General features: G+C 41.1%; 1 protein-coding gene across 2 annotated transcripts in view; it reads right to left on the reverse strand.

Moving 5' to 3' along the window:
* Positions 1 to 1,471: 1,471 nt before the first annotated feature.
* suclg2 (succinate-CoA ligase GDP-forming subunit beta) overlaps positions 1,472 to 26,857 on the reverse strand; it is a 131,223-nt gene continuing 105,837 nt past the window's right edge. The window contains exons 10-12 of one of the 2 annotated variants that reach the window (XM_061784715.1): positions 18,749 to 18,869; positions 6,531 to 6,677; positions 1,472 to 2,642 (exon numbers count right to left, since the gene is read on the reverse strand). In XM_061784715.1, the coding sequence (XP_061640699.1) occupies positions 6,565 to 6,677; positions 18,749 to 18,869 (234 nt within the window). In that variant the 3' untranslated portion in view covers positions 1,472 to 2,642; positions 6,531 to 6,564. Of the gene's footprint in view, positions 2,643 to 5,447; positions 6,678 to 18,748; positions 18,870 to 26,857 lie in introns of those variants that run through there. The other variant, XM_061784714.1, reaches the window with a different exon arrangement.

Raw genomic sequence — 26,857 nt, forward strand, 5'->3', positions numbered from 1 at the left:
CTGCTACCTGGGAGATTGAATGAGTGGTTAAAGCGGCCCAGAGAGACCAAGCAGACCCTAAGACTGGACCTCCAGACCGTCTCTTCGTGCCCTAGTCTGTCCGCTCTCAGGTGCTCCAGTGGGACCACCATTTGGAAGGACGTCAGGGCAGCTCTCACTCATTCGGCTGAAATAAATAAGCAGTTGGCGGATCTTCATCACTCCCCTACACCGAAATACAATGTGGGTCAGATGTTGTGACACTCTTCCCGTGACCTCCCCCTCCAAACTGAATCATGTAAACTCACACCACGCTTCATTGGGCCTTTTCCTATCACCAAAATCATTAACTCCACATCGGTACAGTTAAAACTTCCCCAGTCTCTCAAGATCAATACCACATTTCATTTATCTCTGCTCAAGCCCGTGTCCACTAGTGCTCTTAGCCCTCCGGCCATGCCGTAAGCTCATCTTGGATGACACTCTCATCATGGATTTTTATGCATTCCACCCTGGGAAGCCTGGTCGGACGCCAAGGGGCGACCGTTGAGGGGGTGGTACTGTCATGATCTGTGCCCTGCAGTTCCTCTGCGAGGCGTGGGTGGCGCCTTGTGCCTCTTTTTCCCCTGTCTCTCCAGCACTAATCACCTCCTCGCCTGCGCACCTGATTCCAATCAGCACTCATCACAGCCTGCCTGTTCCTGTGTTCCAATGCCAGAGTATTCTCGCTCCAACGTGGTAAACCAGCCGACACATTGCTCTTGATCGTAAGAATGCATTCTCTGATACCCGTGCTTGAATTTACTCTCTTCTTCCTCCTCCTCTTGTGCCCTCCTGTGTCTCCTGCCACAACGCTCGTTGCAGCTGCGTTGTCAAATTCATTCACCTGCTCATGCGCCAGTCTCCCGCACACTCCCTGCTCCTATGGACCACCATCACGGCTTGGAATTCCTGACCTCGCGCTTCACCCTAATAAACCCCGCCCAACTGCTTCCTCTGTCTCAGTCTGCTTTTGGTTCCAGTCCAATACCATTTGGTACAAACCGTGACAAAAGCTCTTGTATAGGATTAGATTGTACAAGTTAGATGAAAGGGGAACCCCCACGCTATTTGAGTACAAAAGTAGGGCATAATGTATTAACTGGCAAAAGGTAAAAATATTCTTTTTTTTAATGATTTTTGAGAGGAATCCGTAATTTTACTCTATTTAAGAATACCAGAAGACCATCATTCTGATCACAACAGTAAATAGCAGATGAGGAAGAACACCTTCTTTATGCTTGACGGCGACTGCCCCAGCTTAATGTGTGTGCCACAGCTAAAACACACTTCAGGAGGTCAAGGAACACGCGCCAAAGTTCACACGATTAGTCATCGTGTTGCCTTCAGCTTATACAAATTTCCACCACGCGACTTTCGTGTATTCCTGCCCTGTCTTTCAAGGAAATGTACATCACTACAGAACCAAAATTACATCTCTTCACATCTTTCCATCGAGAAGTAATGCAGGCCTGAACATAGATTTGCACACGATTGTTGATGTGGATTCTGCACAGTTGTTGTTTATGTGTGTACATCATGTATCTGTGGTGCGAGTGTGAAATGGAGCGCAACTGTATTCCGCTTGTCACTGGCAAAATCACAGCTGACAGACCACTTTTCCGATCAGCTCGTGCTGCCGGCAGAGTCATTGACTGCAATTGCATCCGACACGCGCGCAGAAGCTGGTTTAATTTATTCCACTTGAATGTGAGATGATAGAGGGAATGTTACCTTTACTGCTATGAAGTGTCAAAGTCACCTTCAACATGAACACACAAACATTCACCACAGTTCACATACACAATCACATCAATGTTAAAACAAACAAAAAAACGTGTCTCCGCTCGTCAAGCCTGCGGGTTTTTTCTTCTAGTCAAGTGGTTTGTGACAGTGGGGTGTCCGAGCACCTGGAGAGTGTTCCATGAGGACAACTTGGGTGCCTAATTACAAAGTAATTTTAAACCGTATTCTGTCTTGTGTATCACTGTTTTAATCAGCGACGTTTGCCTTTCACGGGTCACATTAAATGAGCTTTTAAGTACTGCGGTATGCAGGGCGGACCTCTCTCCTCCCTATGCTGTTCTGTCCGGGACAGGATCACTGTCAGCCTGGGCAAGAAGGAAAAAAAAAGTGCAGATAGGAACTGAAGCATAAGTGTGGTACAGTTGAACTCACCAGAGCACGGTTAGCAACATTATACCCTAATATGGCTTGTGTTCCTACCTAGGGGTGTCTAAGCAAGATGGTAGCTGTATAAACTGAGTAGTGTGACATCATAACAGTGCACAGCTATACCCTGAGGATCCTCTGCCATTCCTCCTTACAGATCCTCTCCATTTCTGTCAGGTTGGAAGGTGAAAGTTGGCGGACAGCCATTTTCAGCTCAATTGGATTTAAGTCAGGGCTCTGGCTGGACCATTCAAGAACAGTCACGGAGTTGGTCTGAAGCCACTCCTTTGTTATTTTAGCTGTGTGCTGAGGGTCGTTGTCTTGTTGGAAGGTGAACCTTCGGCCCAGTCTGAGGTCCTGAGCGCTCTGGAGAAGGTTTTCGTCTAGGATATCCCTGTACTTGGCCGCATTCATCTTTCCTTCGATTGCAACCAGTCGTCCTGTCCCTGCAGCTGAAAAAAAAAACCCACAGCATTATGCTGCCACCACCATGCTTCACTGTTGGGACTGTATTGGACATGTGATGAGCAGTGCCTGGTTTTCTCCACACATACTGCTTAGAATTAAGATCAAAAAGTTATATCTTGGTCTCATCAGACCAGATAATTCCAGACCAGAAGGGTACCAGACCTCCCCAATCATGTATTGGAGAGGGGCCTGGAAAGTATCCTCCTGCTATAAATGGGGGGTTTACTCTAAACACAGTATTATCAACTCAAAAATGAATGTGACACACTAAACAAAGGATGCCATCCATAAATTTGTGATCTCTCTTCTTGTCACGTGCATATCCATCCAACCTTGTTTTTATAGTGCGTTTCCTCTTTAGGTCACAGCTGGACTGGAGCCTATCCCAATTGGCTTTGAGCGAGAGACAAGATAAACCCTGGACTGGTTGCCGGTCAATCGGAGGGCACATATAGAGAAACAACCATTTACAGCTATTAACAATTAAGAGTCATCAATTAACATTTTAAAAACAGGCATGTTAGAGAGTCAAACTTAGGACCTCTCGTCAGTGAGGCGGACAGGCTTACCACTAACCTACCATGCTGCCTGGTACATGCATATTGGAATGAAAACAACTTTTTTGTTTAAGATTTGTCTCCTGATTCTCTGTTGAACAATCTGTTATGAGTTGGAAACGTAGCTTGCAACATTTCCTTTCAGATTTGTGGATGACAAAAGTAAGTGTTCAATATTGAAAATGAATATTGACTCTGAATATACTGCGAGATCATGACAGCAGCGGGGACACAAGGTGAAAACAAGAGATTGTCACGGTAAAAATGAAGATTGTGGAGTTGCGATGAGGATTATTACATTTTTAAACCTGTCTACACCTCACTCCTATTCTCCAGGCAGTCAAAGTAATTCATATCGATTCCAAGTCCTTCGGTTACAGACATCTGCTGACAACAGTTTTGGAAAGAAGAAAATTGATTTTTCTGTTCATTTGCGAACCAAGGCCAGTGCAGAGCACACCCATGGCAGCACGGTATCAACCTTTCCTCACTTTGGGCCTTTTTACCCTCCTGCACTGTGTGACTTTCCACTCCATAAAACCTGTAAACAACCAGCATTTAAGGACATACACTGAATATGCCCACTGACTTGTCAACAGCGGGGAAGAAAAAGGGAAATATTGAGCGAAGCCATGTCCCTGACAGACATAGTAAATAAGAACTAAGGGTGATTCATAGCACTAGAGGTTTTAATTATTATTATTATTTTTTTAATTAACGTCTATGTTTGAGTTCATAAAGCATGAGTTGTTGCTTACGAGTCTGTAAATATCACATTCTTTATCAAGATAAATATTATTGACTCAGATGACAGCTGTATGCCCCCCAATAAAGCAACGTATTGTTTTCATATCAATTCTTAAGCATTTAACACATTTTCACAAAGCAAAATGAACAACTGCAAAGACAAAGTGCGCCACCAAAGCGAATAAAACTTCCTTGGAATAATAAATAGCTTAATTAGAGGAGTAGCCCTTTGTCCAAGGGCCATCGAAAGCAATGGCCTCTCTGCAAAGGTACTGTATTTAGTGCACTTTTGAGACTGCTTGACAGAAGTCTTCAGGCTGACCTCCAAAGCTTCTTTACCCTCATCTATATTTATATGATGGAGCGGCACTAATTTTGCCCAGTAAATCAGTGTGCACATTTCATTGTGACCTCCAGCTTGACACTGAATTAAACAATATCAGGGCCCGAGAAGGCTGCTTTAACAAGCCTTAAATTCCTCCGTCCAATCCATCAGCGGAGCGGTTTCTGACACACGCAGCCAAGAGCATGAAATAAAGCAATTATTGAACCCTTCAGTCTATTTCTGTGGCTTGGCTGGCAGGCATGAAGGAAGCTCAATGATACCCCATACACCCCCGTGTTTGCGTCTTCAGATGACTCTTCGATAGGTGATGGAAATTAAAACATGACAAATAAATTAGGACTCTTGTTACGGAAGCACTTTTGCATCCCACAGTTCACTATGTGTGCGCATAAAGTGTGTAGTGTAATCTGACTTCCCAAAATAGTTTCTGACTTGGTTTCTGTATGTTAAATTTTGGTGAAACACACCCAAATGTATAGAAAACAAAGATAGGCTGCAAGAACCACTGGAGCCTTCTGGAGCCCTCTTGATTTTTTTCAGAGAATAAAAATAGTCAAAAGTTCAGTTTGTGACCAACAGTTCCTCTCTGGTGTGTGCACAAAAACAACTTATATTGTGTTTTTCATGCAGACGGTAGTCAAACCGGTTTTGTGTGGACTTCCTCTCAGATTGAACTGACAAGATAATCCATCACACAGTCAGTGCTTCTGTCAAGAGGAAGCCTCAGTGAACTCTCTGTGAAGTCTGCCCTGGGAGTTGTATTAGAACATTATAAGTGGGAGTTTCCAGGAGCTTGTGTGTGTCACTCACAAGCAGAAATGGGACCTCAAACTTTTCTTGAAAATATACAAATGTCAAATTATATGCACATAGCAAAAAGGCATATATAACAGGAATTGCTGACCATGTGTACAAAATAGTAGTAATTTTTGCTAATAAAATTTTGATTATATAATAAGTAGTGACTTGAAATGTTTAATCATACGAGGTTTTGTGTAGAGTACGCTGCTAAAATTACAAAGACTAACGCATAACCGTGTGCATGTGTGTGCTGACACGCACACATTCCATCATAAATACAGCAACACTGTCAAGATATTAACACAAACTCAAATTAGAACGCAAAGAGAACCACTGAGCATTGTGTCTGAAACCATGCAGATTTTTATTTTGACTGCACAAACAGACCAAAGAGTTAATGAAAAATGGATCTGTAGCTGTGTTTTATAGCTTCCAAATGGACAAAGTACCACCAGTGACAACAGTAAAAATGATTTCATTGAATAAAAAATTAGGTACTAACTATATTCAAATTCTATTGATACATTTCAATTTTTTTGGGCTTTGCAGAGGTAATAGTTGTGATAATTATATGCAAAGGTACTACTCCTAAATATTCTGTCAATTTACATAGATGGATTATATATATATATATAGATAGAGATATAAGATCTGTGGTTGCTCTTTAAACACACTTGAACAAAGGTGAGCTAGAGATTGTTTACAAACCACTAGAAACAGATTTACCATCTTGAATGTGCATCAGTGAAGAACTCAAATAATATCATGATGTAGAAAATTCACAGCGCAGTTTTCTATACTTCATGTGACAGACACATATAAGGCATTGGATGAATGCATTGACGGAGACAAAAAGAATCCAGAATGATTTAGCATGGGCTGCTAGCACTACTGTTGTCTTTGTTGAAGTCAAGCAGCATTAAATTATCGCAATGTTACTGGCTCCCTCTGACCTCAATCATAGATAAGGGATTTATTATTTCTTAGAAAAACGCTTGACAATGCATCTTCATAAAAACAACTTATCTAATCAAATGCCTATAAAACTGTTACAGCATGACAAAGGAGGGAAACAATATGTTTTTGAAAACAAAATGGTGAAAGTGTTAGGGCTCTGTCTAATCTGTCCTTGAGATCTTCCCTCTGCTGACTTTCTTGATGTGAAATGAAAAACAAGAAATTTGCAGAGTAATTAATGACAATCAATGTAGAGAACAGAGGGAAAGATGCCACCAGGAAACATTGGCAGAAATTCTGCACGAGGGAGGATAAATGATTGGCTCTATGGCTCATAAACCAGCTGAGGATCTGTAGTGGTAATGATGGTTGTTGTACTTAAACAAACAAAAAAAGTTTTAGGAGCTCTTAGCCTGTGGTGAGCTTTGTGCCTGGAACATAACACAGACGGCGAGTAAGGCCACCTTGAGGTTGCTGACGAAGATGGATTGGACTTTTCTACTTCTTGATGGCAGCCACTGCTTTCTTGGCAGCATCGTCCAGGTTGTCTGCAGCCGTGATGGGCAGACCGCTCTCTCTCAGGATCCTCTTGGCCTCATGCACGTTGGTCCCTGGAAGGGACAGGAAGAAACCATTAGAGGAAAATAAATAAATAAAGTTTTTCCCACAAAGCAGACAGAATATACTGGAGACTGTATCACCTGTTTGAATGTGTTGCTGCTGCGTGAGTGTTAAAGCAGTTGTTTGAAGGTTTATGATTACTGTAACATCGATGCTAATTTGCATTAGCCCATTTATGGGATTTCATATTATATGTTAGCATTAAGATAGTGTCTTTTGATATTTGCCTGTGCACCTGTGGCGAAACTACAGTATCCTAATTTTTGCGAAAGTGCACGGTTCGCTGCGTGTTTGTCAATTAGGCAAACTGATCTGCACCAAGCTGGCCATTTCAGCGCAGCGAGGATGTGCCCTTCGAGATGCGCTTGGCGGACTGACAATTTGGTGGGAGAATGTCAGTCTGAACGTACACCTGCTCAGACCACGTCAAAATATTGGCACAGCTGGTCTAATGTGATTTTGGTGAATTTGATTAGATTCTGATTCTGTGTGTGGTGGATGTCAGAAAGTAATCCATTCATAAATATGTGAACAGCGGGCAGCAAACCCTCTGAATCGTTGTGGAAATCAAGTCATCAAGTCATGCATAATTATTAGAATTATTATTATCATTTTTCTATTTTTTTAAATCGTCCCACTGGCCTGCACGGAAAGGGGCATGCAAACGATTGGGGTTGGGGGGGACGGTTTCCAAGTGCCCACTTCACGGCACAGATATTTGAGATCTCCTTCCAACTCAACTTTACATAATCCACCTGTGGAGATCTGCTTGCCATATAAACATACTTTGCATGCTTTGACCTCCCAGACTCGAGCAAATCAGTTTCTTCTTCTGCCATGTCAAAGACTGTCAGTGCGCTACTAGCACACTGTATTTAAATGGAATGAGAGGAGCCCTTTTGATTAGACAGGATTGAAGTTGGCTATGATCATGCAGCGCAGACGTCCCTCTTTTAGATGCACCAGCACGGGCGGGGTACAGTATTTTCTATACATTTTATGCTAGCAGCCCTTTCTTATGTCCGCATTATGTTAACAATGTATTTCAAAAGTGTGTTTTACGAAGTTTAATTGTGTTTTAATCAATTTAAATGGAGTTGAAAGCGTGTGATGGGGTAAAAGGGGTGTTTTTATATATATATAACCTATTGACATCATATATTTTCACTTATTGCGTGTGCGTCTGGACCGTATCCTCATTCACTGTACAGAGAAATGGCTTCCCGAGGCCATCAGCAAATAAACACAGCGGAAGAATCCACACAAATGACAGATGGGTAAAGTTCAGTTGCTGTGTGTGTAAACACTGCCACTGTTTGTCTGTGTGTGCTCCACTGGCTGGAACATGAACAGAGGGTAGCAGATGCTGCCTGACATGGTGGCCCGGGACCGTCGTAGAGCAGCAGACACACACACACACACACACACACACACACAAAAGAGCCAGCGATTCTCGACCGGCTGCCTCTGAGCGCTGCTCTCTATGAAGGGAAACACAAAGCTGACAAGGCTGTCACAACACGGGCAGGGGGTGCTTCTGCGGACGGAAGGACACTGCGAGCCAGCGAGGGAGCCCGCAGCGCATCAGCGAATGCGATAGAGGCCAAAGAGCACAAAGGTTAAATAAAGCGAAATGCAGCCCTGTTACTGTTATGCCGAGGCGTTCATGTAGCACAATGACAAATGTCAACTTGCATATATTGTGATTTGATAAGAAGGGTTTCCCTTAACTATGAATACAAATACACCTTTAGTGGTGAAATTAGGTTATGGACCTGTAAGACAATTTCAAATTTCATTCAATTTATTCTGAAAATCAACAAAATAGCACATCCATCCATCCATTTTCTGTACCGCTTCTCCTCACTAGGGTCGCAGGAGTGCTGGAGCCTATCCCAGCTATCTTCAGGCGGGAGGTGGGGTACACCCTGCCAGCCAATCGCAGGGCACATATAAACAAACAACCATTCGCACTCACATTCACACCTAGGGGCAATTTAGAGACTTCAATTAACCTACCATGCATGATTTTGGGATGTGGGAGGAAACCGGAGTCTCTGGAGAAAACCCACCCAGGCACAGGGAGAACATGCAAACTCCAAACAGGCGGGGCCGGGATTTGAACCCCGGTCCCCAGAACTGTGAGGCAGATGTGCTAACCAGTCGTCCACCGTGCCGGCCAAAATAACACATTTAAACATATAATCTAAGTATGATCAAATCCAGTGAATATATGACTATTTTATTTCAACTTGCTATAAAAACTAATAAAGCACTTAACAGAGCTCAACAATATTTAAATCAACACACCATATTTTACATTATATTAGATGAGAACCACCTTCAGCAAACAACGGAAATTTGATCAATTAATTATTCAAAGGGCAACAAAGTGGAAAGCGGTTAGCACACATGCCTCACAGGTCTGAGGGTCTGGGTGCAAATCTCTGCAGAGTTTGCGTGTTCTCCCTGTGCATGTATGCATTTTGTACATATAGGCTAATGCAGCTTCCTCCCACAGTCCACAAACATGCATGTTCAGTTAATTGAAGACTCAACATTGTTCATAGTGGTGAATGTGAGTGTGAATTACTGTTTGTCTACATGTGCCTTGCAATTGGCTGGCGACCAATCCACAGTGAACCCCGCTTCTTGCCCAAAGTCAGCTGAGATAGGCTCCAGCTCACCTGCAACTGTAATGAGGACAATCTGGCCCGCCACATCATTTTGTGGCCCACAAAAGCAAATCATGTATTTTGGACTTCATGTTTCTTCCAAAAATATCAGAATTGGAAATTGTCTTCACTTGTAATAACATTTGAGTTATTGCAAGCATTTTTTGTTACCAATCCCCCTTTTAAAATAAATTTTATCAGTGGAAAACATGTTTTTATAGGCTTCTCATTTCAAAACTAATTTCCATCCATTTGTTGTGTATATGTTATTATATGAGGTGATAAGTCATGGGTTCACAGTCATAACGGCCCTCCGTGGGAAGTCATAACTACAATGTGGCCTATGACAAAAATTAGTCTGACATCCCTGGTACAGAAAATAGATGGATGGGGAAACATATGAGAAGATTAAAAGTTAAACATTAGTAAGTATACGCCCTGCAACTACCCTGTATCCTCGCCTGTGTCGTCGTCGTGTCCCAGGGAAAGACACTTGACCCACATTGCCTAGGAATGAATGTGGTTGGGAGTTTGGTGGTGGTTGGAGGGGTTGTAGGCGCAGAATGGCAGCCACGCTTCCATCAGACTGCCCCCCAAGTAGCTTACCACCACCAGGTGTGACTGTGGAGTGAATGAATAATGTGTGCAATTGTAAAGCGTCTTTGAGTGCCTTGAAAAGCACTCTATAAGTTGTATGCATTATTATTATGAACTTTTATTCATGCATTTCCCATCGATGTGTGATGTGCCAATAACATCCACTTCCTCTGCTTTCACGTTCACCAAACACGTGCAGGTTTCATATGATGTAACCAATGCTGTGTGTGTGTGTGTGTGAATGCCTGTGAGGCCTCGCCAACCTGATCAATAGGGCTTTTGTCAGGAATTGTATTACAGTGCCACTTAACGCCTAATATTCCATCTCTTTTGTCCAGCCGGATAATAAGTAATCCCAAACACCGTACACTGCAAACAATCAATTCTGCAGTGTAATTAATTAGTATAAGAGCAGGAAGAGGCCTTGTTCAGGGAAACAAAAAGGGTGACAATGAATATACCAATTTGGTACTACAAAAAACAACATGAGACAAAACAACTCAGTCATATATGGCCAACGCAAATCCATAATTCATTACATATTGTATTTTATCATTGGCAAACATCTACTGCAAGTGAATACAGTGGTGAGTTAAAAGTAAAAAACATGCAGTTTTGCTGTTTCTCCATCTCATAAATATTGATGAGGTGCGGTTTATGTATGGCACTGTTTAGTTACTGACACATCCGTGTTCTCCAAGTGTGAGGACAGAACACACATTTACCTGGTATTTTCTGAGTGCGCTTTTGAGAGTGCTGATGGCACTTCGGCTCTGAGCAGCCAGAAGTGCTGATAGCTCACAACAGCAAAGGTTAGGACAGAACTGAGTTCCTCTGGGTGTGTGTTTTGTGTAGTGTTTCTGTGTGTGTGTGTACGTGTGACTAAAATAGACGGGGTGCGTGTTCACCTGCAGCCACTAGGTGCTGCTGGAGACCGACTCTCATCTTGTATGGGGCCACACATTCATGCACAGAAGTACAGAAAACCAAAATGAATGACTTTTACTCCCCCTTTTTCTTATTTTCTGCATATACCTTACAGTCAAGGCATAATATTAGGCAAGGAATGTAAAATACTGCTGGGGTGTGATGAAGTTACACAGCAATAGCAATGCTTGCCTAGCTTGCGGGTTATCATTTTTTGTGCATGTGGACAAACCACGAGTGGACTCTCAAGTCCATGCAAACCCACACAGACATCACGTTTCCGTTAACTTTTGAACTCTTTCCAAGATACTGAATGATGCGTCTAGTCAGCATCCTTACAAGCCCGCTCAGTTTAAGGCCTTTAAACGCACCGTTCAAGCATCTACAACACAAGACTGGGTGATTCGCCTTTTGATATATTGCCACTTTACAACATATTTCTGTTGTGTATCCACTGTAATTAGCAAGCTTACTAGACTATTGTGAGAATGTCACTTTAATGTGTGAGTCAATTACAGGCCGCCATATTTCAATGGGATAATAAGGTTTGGGGCTGTGCCAAAGATGGCGCAGAAGAGTTTTGTTGACGAGGAAGCTACTAATTGTGTGTCACATTCTGCTTTAAGGAGCTGAAATTACAAAGGCTTAGAAGTGATGAAGAGGAAACGAAATGACGTGTCTTACTTTCACACTATGCACTACAGTGTGAGTTGTTATAGAACCAAACAGAAATGCAAAATCCTCATGCATTTTTCAGTTTATACAGTAAATGTTTGAGTTGTTAGCACATCCACCTTAGAGATCTGAGGTTGAGGGTTTGTATCCGGACTCTGGCCTTCCTGTGTGGAGTTTGCATGCTCTCACTCTGCTTGCATGTTAGGTTCATTGAAGACTCTATAAATTGTCCTTTGCTGCGAGTGTGAATGGTACCGTAATTCCTCAATAGTGCGCATTATACATAGGTATAGGGGCAAATGGAAAACAACTTTCACATTTTATAAATGTATGCCACCATCTAGTAGTTATGAAAAATAAAACGTCAAATTACAGGCAGTGATGATTGGCCGTAAACCAGAAGACCAATCTAATGCTGTGGCGTCTTATGGATCGGAATATATTATTTTATTAATCATTAATTTGTCATATTAATGCTGTTTACTTTCAGCGAAAACAGGCATAGCTTCATGCAAACTATGTGGTATAAAAGTGCACTTTTTTTTCTCTCAGAAAATGTTAAAAACACTATGAAGCTGAGTGGCATGCAGCAATCGCTAGATCACCATTAATATCGAAGTTTTGTCTATTCGTGATTTATTTTCAGTGTTCCTAAATACTAACAAATTACTAAAATGCTATGACTAGATAACTACTAGTAGCTTTGGACAATGTGAAATATTTACATATTAAAAAAATACATTAATTAAATAAACTTTTGGAATAAGTGCTGCAAAAGGGCAAATTTTATCTGAAAATCAATTGCTGAATAATGAATTGCATGACATTAAGAGCATACGACTTTAGAAGTTACACTGCATCAGCTTATATCAATTATTGTTATCTGGTATATTCAGAAACAGACCATATCATTCAGCCGCAGTGTTCCTGTCACCATTTAACACATCTAAATATGACTGACTCTATATTGCTATACTATTATTGTCAACTCCTTCTCAAAACATTTACTTTCATCACCCGATGTCATCATGCTTGTTGAGACTGAGCATTAATCCTCATAATTGTCAGTAGCAGGCAGCATGAGTTTTCTCTTTGGATCAAAAAATGTTGGAAATGTGCTCCTCCCATTACTATCCGTGAGTCAAACATCAAATGTGCTCAGCAGAATGCACGCTAGATACTTGTGAGCAACGCACATAGGCTTTTCTTTTGATGTGGTGCCAGTCATTAAACACTTTTTATGTCCTGAAAAACGTTTTGACTTTTGTTAAAGACATAACAAGGATAGCCACATTTACAATTGAAATGTTATGCAGATGGAAACGATGCCTTGTATCAATGAAAATGTTTTCTTTTTTGTTATTTGTTTTTACATGTAAAACAAAATGTGATTGCTGTATTCAACAATGGTACTGGCAAACATGATGGAATCGATTCAAACCAAAAAAAAAGGACCTCTAACTTTTTTTTTGAATGACAAATAAAGCCAAATGACTATTCATGGGGAAAGCAATTTTGTTGTTTGACAGATAGTCATAGGAAAAAGGGGCACATTTATAAGCCGGGACCACAGCTAAACAAAAACCTTTATGTCTGTTGCTGTGCCCTCAGGGCTATTTAAGTTATTTTTCCGTCATAGTGCGGAAATAGGCCATAGGAGGGCAGTGTAGTTATTGATCTGGAAAATTAATGTTGCATATACAGGAAGTCCTCGAGTTACGACGTACTCGACCTATGACGTTTCGACTTTACGACGCCCGTGCCTCGTCCGCCATTTTGTCCCCAGCACCATAGTGTTTCTGCTTAGCTAGTGAATAGTGGTTGTCTGTGTTTGTGCGCTGGGAGTATCTTTGCCTTTTTCGCCCTCCTTTTTTCACACTCTCAGCAGTAATGGTAAGTACAGCATCTTATTTTTTTATTTTAATGTATTTTTGTTTCTTTATATGAAGTGTTAACCTTTCCTGCTACGGTTACCTGACCATGGTCGGGAGACGAAGGGGTTAACTCCCTTCTCTCGTTGCACAGCTGAGCTGGGTGGCAGCAACAATAAAGGCACGAAGCACCAATTTGCTGCTTTAATGGCTTTATTATCTCCTCTGCACATTCAACGTCAATGGGTCCTCCCCTAATCGCTACTCTTCCCTGGTCGCCGTCACTACACTTGCCACTGTACACACTCGCACCTCCGCGCACTCCTTCGTCCTTCACAGTCCCGTCTCACTCACACATCGACGCACACGACCACACACACTGAGCTTGCTGTCACAATCACGTGGGACAATACCCGTAACAGAAGTATTTCGACGTAAATTTCGACTTTAACGGTGAAATCCGACTTACTCGGAAATTTGGGTTACGTCGCCAGCGTAGGAATGGAACTCATTCGTAAATCGAGGACTTCCTGTATATCAAATATTAGTTTTATTAGTTTCCATATAACCTGGGATGATGTTTTGACTGCTTCCTGTTTTTCTCTTCCTCTCTCATCCTCTGCATGCACCCATTCCCATAAAGATAAGTTTGAGTGCAGGTGGACAACGCTAATTGTGTGAGAATGTTGTGGGAATGAGAGGGGTGTATTTATTTTCTTTTTTTTTGTGTTCTTCTCTGTCTCGCTCACTTCTGTATAACGGAGGTGATTTTTTTGCTTGGGCTTCAGTACGGGGTTATCAACTTTTTTTTCTTGTAATAAAAAATCACAAAGACAAGATTGCTTTCTGATTTATTTTGTCAGAAAAAGATTTGCCAAAACAGTTTGTGTCAGAAGTGGGATTCCAGGTTTGATCGCCGATCCAGAGGGCCCTGCGGACCAGTGACTGATCATCCCGGACGAACACACCAGTCCTGCCCCTATCCAAACATTAGGACGGGGGACTGCCCAGCCGCCCTCCTGGATCGGCCATCACCACGAGATTCCAAACAGACCACAACAAAGAATTAAGGTAAAGAATTCAATCATTTTTTATTTTAATAGTAGTGTATTTGGTTTGAGCAATCTTGTCTTTGAATACAAAGTGGTATTGGTAATTGCTCTCCCCACATTCCATTGGTAAGGTTTGAGTTCTTAAAGTCCCCCGGTTTCAGTTCGAGGGTTAGGGTCCCCAGGTTCGAGGGTTAGGATCCCCAGGTTCGGGTTCAATAATCTGGAGGGGTTAGGTTCCTCAAGTTCAAGTCTGACGATCAGGGGTTAGGGTCCCTGTAAATTTCGAAGACGTTCGAATATTGTAAAAAAGTGGGAAGAGCAAAAAAGAATTACCGGTGTAATACATCACCTCTCATGACCCACATGAGGGAAAAATATGGGGAAAAACATCTATGGCGTGTGTTGAGAAGTGGATAATAGAGTATGGTTTCCCGGTGACGGAACGTTTAAGTGTTTGGCAGTTACAGCAACTGAAGAAAAAGTTGGAGTAAGAAAGGAGTTGTTTGAGGAAGAACAAAAAATTTAAAGTTAAGGATTTAGAAGAAATTGAGAAAAATGTCAAAATTGTAGAAAAATGGTTGACAGAGGCTAATAAGCGTTAGAAGGTTTAAAAGGACTCAGACAAGGTTAAAAAAGGAAAAGAGTGCAAAGAAACTGCTAACTGTGCATCTCCTCCTTTGTCACTGTATCCGAGGTTGCCTGGTGGAAGATGTCGGGATGACGCCAGTGATTGGGTTCCCCCATATCCCCCACCGGCCCAAGTCCATCAGCAGCTTGAGCAAGTCCAGCCAGGTGACAGCGGTCAGTGCCCACCTCCTGCGCACGCGGCACCGCCACCTCCTACCGCTCCGCTCCCTCCCCTCTGCATGCACCCATTCCTATAAATATAAATTTGAGTGCAGCTGGACAAAGCTAATTGTGTGGGAATGTTGTGAGAATGAAAGGGGTGTATTTCTTTTCTTTTTTTTCTGTTCCTCTCTGTCTCTCTTCTGTATAATGGAGGTGATTTTTTTGCTTGTGCTTCAGTAAGGGGTTAATAACTCATGGCGACTTGTACCTTTTTCTCTCTTTGCAAAGATTTTTTTTTTCTTGAAATAAAAACCCACAAAGACAAGATTGCTTCCTTAGTTTAGTCTGTCATAAAAAGATTTGCCAAAACATGATAGGACTGAAGCATGTGTGTGTAAACTCTCAGACGTCTTTTGCAGCAAGTGATCAAAGGAGGTTTAGTAAGACGCTTCCACTTAACAAAAACACCTCATGCAACTCTTTTGATTCCCTCCTTCAACTCTGCCTGCATCAAAAGTCCTTTCTTCTCCTCCACTAATGAGAATACACAACTCTTGGACCAATGCAATCACGCCAATCCATTTAAATGAGCTTTCCCAATTAAAAGTGTGCCAGTTAATCCATTCTGATCCCATTGAAGAACATTGAGCTGTGCCCACTGCCCTGCAGCCGGCCAAGCAAGCTGAGCTGATTGATTCCCAACCAATCTTCTTCACTAGACTGCAACCCAAGATGTAATGACCCACAGCGAAAGCGTGAATAAGGCCCAGGCCAAGCAAACATGGTTAGGCCAACCACCAGCAGTGATCTTCTGGAGTTGGTGTGTCATCTTAGACAATAAGGCTTGGGAGTTTTATGCTGAAGGGTCTACTTATTTTCTTTTACATCGTAGATCCCTGACTTGCAACTGTGTTCAGGATCATAGCAGTGTATGAAAAAAGTGAAAAAACAAAATAATTAAAAAAAGTAGTACCGATACTTGTGTAGATAAGTGAAAATGCATTTGGGGAAAAACGTCAAAACATGAAGAACATTTATCAAATGTTATTCCTTTACAGAAACTGAAGAAAGGGGAATAGCAGTGCCTTTTTCCTTTAAAGCAGGGGTGTCAAACTAATTTTTGTCGTGGGCCACATTGAAGTTATGGTTTCCCTCAGAGGGCCATTATGACTGTGAACCCATATAAATGTATGATTGCCTCATATTATTACATATACACAAAAAATTTATCTTTACCTACTTTAGAAATCAGGTGCCAGTATAAAGTTGTTTGTTAAACTATTTTTCATTTATTTTGAAAGGGGGATTGGTAGCAAAAAACCCTTCTTAAAAGTGACAATTTGCAATTTTGTTATTTTAGCAAGAAACAAAGTCGATGAACATGACGACATATGCTCGTATTTGCATATGAGGGATATCGTTTTCCCATTTGATGACGTGAAGAGGAATTCGCTTACCCATTGTTGATGGAAATAATGCACCTACGTATTTGCTTTTTTGCCAGAGCACATCAATCCGACTACCTCTGTGAAGTTTGCAGACACACTAGCAGTGTAACCTTTTTTGGGCTTTTCAAAATAAAATGAACGAAATAATAAGATAATACAATAAATCATAATATGACCCGTTGGTGATCCAAATGAACAATGAACCTAGTCGTAAACATCCAACTAAAATTATTCAAAGTAATAAGAAAATAAATGATAATAGTATATATTTTAAATCGGCATAGGTTTTACTTTGAAAATGACTCGCAGTCTACCATGATGGGCATGGAGCTCTACCTGTCGATCACGATCGACGCTGTTTTGAAAATGTTCCGCAGTTCTCCTCCAAGTCGGGGGTGTCGCTACGGCTGGTATTGGCCAGGACACCACAGGGTGGCGTTTCCTCTACATTTTATGGCCATTTCCGGTAGCCGTTTTTCTTTTCCGGAACAAGGAACAAAGCAACAGCAATGTCGACCGTGGAACAGTATCTACTAGAACAAATGGACCTAGATGACCAGATGATATGTTTAATTAGGCTGCAAAATCGATCAAGAAGGCTGCGGCGTAAGTGGTATGTGGAACCAAGGGGAAAGCTGAGTACATTATCACAGCATGTGACTAAAACGGACCAATCACGAGAGATGATCTCCGCGGCATCCTGCGCGCAGTGACAATTTGCGCCATGTGCGCATCAATTGCCACATAGGAGCCGCGGGAGTATAAAGAACCCTTAAGAGTCACTCTTTTAATCACATTCTCCACACACACACTCTAAATCAGCGCGCGGGCACGCACACACACACACACACACACACACACACACAGCTGTCCAGGCAACATTAGCATACACAGGTTGAAAGGTGAGCTTATCAGTGCTGTCTCTACTGTTGTTCTTGCCACCGCTAATGACGAGTGCAGCAGAATGTGACACACATGAGAAATGCACTGCTGTTCGTACTGGGACACTGGGCTGCAATGAAGATGAATAAGCTCATACAGCAGCAATAACACAATGGTTTCAAAGGTAAAATAAGGGTGAAAAATAGGTGCTCTTAAAGTTTTTGTTTTATGCTCTTGTTGGTAGACATGGATTTGTTAGACCCAAAGCTGACTGTTTTTAGGACAAACACAGATAGAAAGGTGTATTATGCTGTGTTTACACTACGGCAGCCCTGTTTCAGGCACCATGGATAAAACGGAATGGACATGTCAGGCCGTGATTGCCTGGCCAGATTTTTAAACTGTCAAAAAATTTGCCACAGCAGTCATGGTGTGGATTAGAAATCTGGTTGGCCAGAGTAAAACGGGCTAAATGCAAGACAACCTGACCGTACTGTAATGGGGTGTAAAAAAAAATTGGAGGCGGCCCATCATAAGATGTGAAGCGTATGTATTTTCCTGGCATCTCACGTTCACAAAATTCACAGAGTTCAGTTCGTATCTCGGTTTTGCATGGTCACGGTTTTCGGTTCGGTTCCGTACATGTTGACTCTTAAGAAAATCAATGAATATGAAACGTGTCAGACTTTGAGCAAAACGTGAGAAACGTGGGCGGCCCACTCAGAATGAAACATACAGGCAGGCAGTGGCAGACTGGGGGCCAAACCATAGTGTACCTTTGAGCCTCTGGGACTCAGCAGCCCCTTCCCCCATGTCCTATCACAAGTACCATGATAGACGATGAGAAGACTGAGCAAAGCTTGAATAAAGAGGAAAAACAATGGCCAGAATCTCATGTAACACAAAGTTTCGGGAAAATGGGGCAGCTCTGGCTGCTGGGAACACAGTGTAACAGGTAATTTTAAGTGTTTCCTGTATGCATCAGGCTGTGGGGCCAGCAGCTAAATGGCGATAGACCACAGCAACAATAAGACAATCGACTAATACAATGCAGTCGACAAAGATCCTGGAAAAATGGGTGACTTCAAGGTCATCATCATCCTAGGTGCTTATGGACCCACTGCTTTAAAGAACCGTTTTCTTACCTTCAAGTCTGACCACCAGAGGCACCTTTAGTTCCAGCTCTCGACAGGCCTTGGTGATACCGTTGGCAATAATAGCACAGTTGACGATCCCCCCAAAGATGTTGACGAGGATGGCCTCAACCTGTGATTTAAAAGATGGAGAGTATTCAGAGGGGGACACATTTTGTACTCTATACTTTCTAGCATCTGCTAGAAGAACAAAATAACAATAACAAAATATTATCATATTAAAAGGGGACATGCAGTATTCTTGCATATTGTGCTCCCAAACATGAGTTTTTGTACACAGTCACCATGCCAGTGAACACCTCAGTACTTTCATCTTGAAATCCATCCAGCCATCTATTTCCTACTGTATACCTAGTTCAGGATACATTATCACTAAATTCTTCCCTACAAAAGCAAAAATCAATATTTCTGGTCATCATTTGTGGAAATAACAAAGTACAAACACAAGGTGTGTCAGAAAATATCCAGCACTACTAGTGTCACAAAACATATTTCACATTCAAACTGCAAATTAAATTCAAAGTACAAAGTTTTTGTACTATACTTTACTTTGTCAAAATAGGGCTGGTACTTTTTACAGCCTCTGTGGATGACGACACCATGTAAAAAATATGTAAATAGAGACAGATAAAGTCAGTTGAGATATTGATTGTGAGCTATTGGGGAAATATATGGTGGAAAATTGTCTGCTTCAAGAATGATATGTTGTGTATGCGATTTGTCTTGCGCCTAAAAACTACCAGCTTCTGGCTTTTTAAAAATTCTCAATTAAATCTACAAAAAACCAAAAAAAAACACACACATATACATGTAAGGTATATTATTTCAGTTGATAGTAGCTAATTAAGTATTTTCTGTTTGTCAGCTCACAAGATTAGCAAAGCTATGGCAACACATTTTGATAACATAAATGGTAAATGTACTGCACTTATATAGTGCTTTATCTACACTTGCGCTTTACAAGGCCTCACATTCAACCATTCACACACCAGTGGGGAACTGCTGCCATGCAAGGCGCTGCCAGGCCCACTGGGAGAAAATTAGGGTTCCGTGGCTTGCCCAGGTACACTTCGACATGTGGACAGTTGGAGCCGGTATTTGAACCAGCTACTCTTTGGTCACTGGATGACCCGCTTTACCTACTGAGCCACAGCCGCCTGAGTCAACGCGAACTAGCGCTTGATTTAAAAGAAATGGTATTTGTTTCGTGCCAAGTTATGAAAACAGCATACAATAGCCTATATATAATTGACAGTAATTGTATTTTATTTTAGGCGGCACGGTGTACGACGGGTTAGAGCGTCTGCCTCACAGTTCTGAGGACCAGGGTTCAATCCCCGGCCCCGCCTGTGTGGCGTTTGGATGTTCTCCCCGTGCCTGCATGGGTTTTCTCCGGGCACTCAGGTTTCCTCCCACATCCCAAAAACATGCATGGCAGGTTAATTGACAACTCTAAATAGCCCGTAGGTGTGAATGTGAGTGTGAATGTTTGTTTGTTTGTATGTGCCCTGCGAATGGCTGGCAACCAGTTCAGGGTGTACCCCGCCCCCTGCCCGATGACAGCTGGGATAGGCTCCAGCACGCCCGCGACCCTAGTGAGGAGAAGTGGCTCAGAAAATGGATGGATGGATGGATGGATGGATGGATAGATTTTATTTTATTTTATTTTATTTTATTTTATTTTATTTTATTTTATTTTATTTTATTTTATTTTATTTTATTTCAGAATCAGAATCATCTTTATTTGCCAAGTATGTCTAAAAAAGACACAAGGAATTTGTCTCCGGTAGTTGGAGCCGGTCTAGTACGACAACAGATAGTCAATTGACAGAGAACACTTTTGAGACATAAAGACATTAACAAAAAAAATAAAAAACAAAAACAGTCACTGAGCAGTAAAGGGTTGCTAGTTATCTGGTAATGCCAGTACATTTTTTTTTTTTTTTTTTTTTACAATTGTGCAAAAAGATGCAGTCCTCGAGCACTTAGAGCAGTTCGAATGACTAACATTGCAATTTTTGTCCTTCAGTAAATTTCAGAATCTATACTTTTTATTTTACATAAGCAAAGGAGTCAAATCAGTACTTGTACTTTTACCAGTACATATCTGTACTTCCACTTAAATACAGAGTGTGAGTGCTTTTTGCCACCTCTGCTGGTTAAACACTTATGGGAATTGATGACTTGGAAGTCTTTTGCCACCCTGGTGTCCAAATTTCCTCAACAGCTATCAAGAGGACACACATGCAATGTGAAGCACACTGCAGTGTGACATTCAACCTCTGATGTCGTTGTCTCTACATGCAAAGAGTAGCAAAACAGCAGCAAGTGATGTATTGAACAAACAAAGAAAGTAAGCTTAGTTCACGTGTTTGTTTGTCTAAATGTGCGATTACATAACCGATCTTCTACTTGATAATTAGCCTGGCTAGCTGACTGGAAAGGTAGACAGAACACACAGGATTAATCCTCCATGCTTGTTTATAATCACTGCTAATCTGCTAGTGATGATTTGGACGAACAGCTTGTGAGTGTGCCTCATACGTGTGTGTGTGTTTGCCAGCAATGAATGTGTATGCTTTTAGCACGTGGTAATGATGTTTACTGAGAGAAAATCAAGGACTTGGAATGCTAATAGAGTGACAGTCAAGGCACTGTCCTTTACATGCCGTCCAAATGAGTATCAAATTGTAAACAGAACAGATCAGGACAGCGCTCTGCACAGAGTGGGTGGGGATGTAGAGAAAATACAAACCCCAATTCCAATTAAATTGGGACGTTGTGTGAAATGCAAATTAAATACAGAACACAATGATTTGCAAATCCTTTTTGACCTTTATTCAATTTAGACAATATATTAAATTTCAGACTGATGAACAGTGGGTTTTTTTTTGTTGCTAATATTCTCTCATTTTGAATTTGATGCCTGCAACAACTTCCAAAAAAGCTGGGTCAGGGGCAACAAAATACTGGGAAAGTTGAAGAATGCTAAAAAGAAAAAAAAAATAATAATAATAATAATAACACTTGTTTGGAACATTGCACAAGTTAAAAGGTTACTTGGAAACAGGTGAGTGTCTTGATTGGGTATGAAAGGAGCATCCAAGTAAGGCTCAGTAGTTCACAAGCAATGATGTGGTGAGGTTCACCACTTTCTGAATAACTGCATGAGCAAATAGTCCAACAGTTTAAGAACGTTTCCCAGTGTACAATTGCAAGGAATTTAGGAAATTCATAATTGCAAGGAATTTAATGATTTCATCATCTACGGTCCATAAAATCATCAAAAGGTTCAGAGAATCTGGAGATATCTCTGCACGTAAGCGGCAAGGCCGAGAACCAACATTGACTGGCCATGACCTTTCACCCCCCAGGTGACACTACATTAAAAACCGGCATCATTGTGTAAAGGTTATTGCCACGATGGCTCAGAAACACTTCAGAAAACCATTGTCAGTTAAATTAAACTCATGGACGTCGTGTCCTCTAGGCCAAATAGGAAAAGGACCACCCGGATTGTTATCAGCACAAACTTCAAAAGCCAGCATCTGTGATCGTATGGGGGTGTGTTAGTGCCCATAGCATACGCAACTTGCACATCTGTAAAGGCATCATCAATGCTGAAAGGTACATACAGGTTTTGGAGAAACATATGCTGCCATCCAAGCAACATCTTTTTCTGGGATGTCCGTGTTTACAACCCCAATTCCAATGAAGTTGGGACATCGTGTTAAACAAATAAAAACAGAATACAATGATTTGCAAATAATGTTCAACCTATATTTAATTGAATACACTACAAAGACAAGATATTTAATGTTCAAACTGAAAAACTTGATTGTTTTTAGCAAATAATCATTACTTTCATTTCATCATTTTATGGCTGCAACACATTCCTAAAAAGCTGGGACAGGGTCATGTTTACCACTGTTTTACATCACCTTTTCTTTTAACAACATTGAATAAACATTTGGGACCTGATGACATTAATTGTTGAAGCTTTGTAGGTGGAATTCTTTCCCATTCTTGGTTGATGTACAGCTTCAGCTGTTCAACAGTCCAGGGTGTCCGTTGTCGTATTTTACGCTTCATAATGCGGCACACATTTTCAATGGGAGACAGGTCTGGACTGCAGGCAGGCCAGTCTAGTACCCGCACTCTTTTACTACGAAGCCACGCTGTTGTAACACTTGCAGAATGTGGTTTGGCATTGTCTTGCTGAAATAAGCAGGGGCATCCATGAAAAAGACGTTGCTTGGATAGCAGCATATGCTTCTCCAAAACCTGTATGTACCTTTTAGCATTAATGGAGCCTTCACAGATGTGTAAGTTACAGATGTGTAAGTTACCTATGTCTTTGGCACTAACACAGCCCCATACCATCAAAGATGTTGGGTTTTGAACTTTGCGTCCATAACAGTCCGGATGGTTCTTTTCCTCTTTGGCCCAGAGGACATGACGTCCACAATTTCCCAAAACAATTTGAAATGTGGACTCGTCGGACCACAGAACACTTTTCCACTTCGCATCAGTCCATCTTAGATGAGCTCGGGCCCAGAGAAGCCGGCGGCGTTTCTGGGTGTTGTTGATAAATGGGTTTTGCTTTGCATAGTAGAGTTTCAAGTTGCACTTACGGATGTAGTGCCGAACTGTATTTACTGACATTGGTTTTCTGAAGTGTTCCTGAGCCCATGTGGTGATATCCTTTACACATTGATGTCGGTTTTTGATGCAGTGCCGCTTGAGGGATCGAACGTCACGGCCATTCAATGTTGGTTTTCGGCCTTGCCGCTTACATGCATTGATTTCTCTAGATTCTCTCAACCTTTTGATGATATTATAGACCGTAGATGATGAAATCCCTAAATTCCTTGAAATTGTACATTGACGAATATTGTTCTTAAACTGTTCGACTATTTCCTCACACACTTGTTCACAAAGAGTTGAACGTCGCCCCATCTTTGCTTGTGAATTCAGGGAAGCTCCTTTTATACCCAATCATGGCACCCACCTGTTCTCAATTAGCCTGCTCACCTGTGGGATGTTCCAAACAGGTGTTTGATGAGCATTCCTCAACTTTCGCAGTCTTTTTTGCCACCTATCCCAGCTTTTTGGAACGTGTTGCAGCCATAAAATTCTAAGTTAAGGATTATTTGCTAAAAACAATAAAGTTTATCAGTTAGGACATTAAATATCTTGTCTTTGTAGTGTATTCAATTAAATATAGGTTGAACATGATTTGCAAATCATTGTAGTCTGTTTTTATTTATGTTTAACACAACGTCCAAACTTCATTGGAATTGGGAGTTGTATTTCAACAAGACAATGCCAAGCCACATTCTGCACGTGTTACAACAGCGATAGCAAAAGAGTACGAGTACTCGAGTGACCTGACAGCAGTCCAGACCTGTCTCCCATTGAAAATGTGTGGCGCATTATGAAGTGCAACATACGACTACGGAGACCGCGGACTGTTGAGCAACTTAAGTTGTACATCCAGCAAAAATAGGAAAGAAACCTCTGTCCCTCTGTTTTTTTTTAAACATGTTGTAGGCATCAAATTCTCAATGAATAAATATTTGCAAAAAAACAAAACAAAAAAGTTTTCAGTTTGAACATTAAACATTTTTTCTTTGTAGTGCATTCAATTGAATATAGTTTGAAAATGATGTGCAATTCATTGTATTTTGTTTGTATTTACCTATTACACAATGTCCCACCTTCACTGGAATTGGGGTTTGCAGGCATGTTGTTGGCTCAACAAAACTGTTTTATGGTGATTAAGCACAGGGACTCGAAACATAAATTAAAAGGTGACACCACTTGACTCTGGCCGGGGTTTTTCTTGCATATATAATTAAGAGTGTGCCACCTCCACCTAATTTTGTGCCATCTCAAGCTCTTAAATCTCTGACATAATAAAAACTTATCTGATCAACGTTGCACTGGTTGAGTGTCGTTTTTAACTGCAATTATGTCAATGGGGCATGTATCAGAAACAAAAGTCTTTCCTACTGCAAATGTGTCAGACGATTTTGTGGATGTAAATATTGTTTCATTTGTCACCAAGCATGTTGAATTATCAAAAAATAGGCGAGTAATTTTCAAGATGAGGTGGCTATGAGGAGTCATGATTGCAGGTAAAATATCACAGATAATTACGGGCAGTCAAAAATTCACGATGATGAGATGCTGTCCTTTGTCATGCCTGAAAGTAGTAAGCCTTATGAAAAGAGGTGGATCATTGAAGGCGGGAGTTCAGGACAGGACATAGAGAAGGTAGGGTATTCAGTTTAGAAGCAGTAACGCTATATTGATGCAAAGCCAACATCAGTAATGTCTGGAAAAAGTGTTTTACTCAAAACACAGACGGAGCCAGTGGTTTTGATGCGCAGTGGCTGGACTAATTAGCCTGGCTTAGATGACATACAAAGGAAGGTCATGTTTTGTAATATATGTGATATGCGTTGTAGCCCAAGGAGCGTTCACTTGGTGCTGTTCTTGTGAGATAGCTGTCCACAAACTACAGGCTAAATACCTTAGTGTCATGAGATGACGGCTATCAATAGGTCAGCAATAGAAAAAGAGAAAGAAAAAAAATCTAAAAAGGTAAAGCATCAATACACTTTACTAAAAAAATATTGGTTGTTCAAAAACTACATTGTGTTTTTACGTTTTAGGGACAACACTGCAGTGTGTCAAAGCTGCAAATGACCATGAGCTCTGGGAGGCTGCTTCAATCTAATATACAGCGGTTCTTTGGCTGCACTTATTTTAATGATTTGAATAATATTCTCTCAATTAATTACATGATTGTTAATAATTTTCAAATTACATGTATGTTCCTGTATTTTTTATTTTTTATCTTATTATATGATTTAAGAAATAGAAAACGTATCAAGACCATCCATCCATCCAGCCATTCTCTACACCGCTCATCCTGTTCAGGGTCGCTGGATGCTGGACATATCCTAGCTGACTTCGGCTTGCACCGAAGTCAGGCAAATGTACCACTCACCTTCGGTGACTCGTATAGAGAACAATAAAATACAATTAAAAACTACACCAAGGTATAATTGCTGTTCATCAACCATCAAACCTACGGAAAAATTGCCTTGATGGGTGTCTGCTTGCTAAACACTCACCAGACCAGATGTACTTTTGACACCACATTGCGGGAGGAGAAAATGAAAAATGGTAATTGCTGGGTGTCTGCTGTTCGCATACATGTGAAGATTGGAAGACAGTGTGGAAACAGGACAATTCATGTAGTAATTGTATCTGACATGATGAGGACTACCTCATTTATAATTCAGCTCCTCTGAAAGTCCATTAACTGTGTTTTGCAGTTCACTATGTGAACATATTTATTGGCAAGTCTGCAATATACTGCCCAAAAGGGCACATGGGCTCAGTGTGCACTTCCTAACTGCACTGAGCCAATAACGTAGAGCAGGGGTGGAAGGTAAACATCACTGCTGTTGTCATAAAGTTTTACATAGCCAATTTTTAAAATACAAGTCTGAATGTGTACAACTCTTATAATGAGCACCAGTGAAAAAAATACCAGATTTATTGTACAAACAAAATACACGACCTGACTCCCACTAGAGGGCAGCATAGATCCAGAAGCATTTTTTTTATTACCTCACTGGGGAAGTTTCTGCTCTCTTGGTGTTTGCAACCCATTTTTCAACCCTGTCTCTTTTGGGAAGAACCATATTTCTTCCATTCATGCGTCTTCTATTGACAACCATGTATATAAATGAAGCATAAGAAAAGATTGATGTTACTTGGCACAGAGGTAAGTGCAGTTTATAACAATGTATATGTGCTAAAGATTCTTGCAAAGTTTGTTTTCTTATTGTGGTATACATGCAAGTACATAGCCTGTGAGAGATTTTTTTCCTTGTATAACATGGCAAGTAAGTGAATAATTTAAAGTAAAATAAGAAGAGGTTCCTAAATAGAAGGAATGAGCATATTAATGATAATGGAAGCGTGACTGTGAATATAGGATGTGTGAACAGAGCAAGGTCTTTGGAGTATAATGCTAAATTTCTTAAAATGTAAAGAAAAATATAACAATGAAATATTTTA

This window comes from Phyllopteryx taeniolatus, chromosome 9, assembly GCF_024500385.1.
Source record: "Phyllopteryx taeniolatus isolate TA_2022b chromosome 9, UOR_Ptae_1.2, whole genome shotgun sequence".
In the NCBI taxonomy this organism is placed as follows: domain Eukaryota; kingdom Metazoa; phylum Chordata; class Actinopteri; order Syngnathiformes; family Syngnathidae; genus Phyllopteryx; species Phyllopteryx taeniolatus.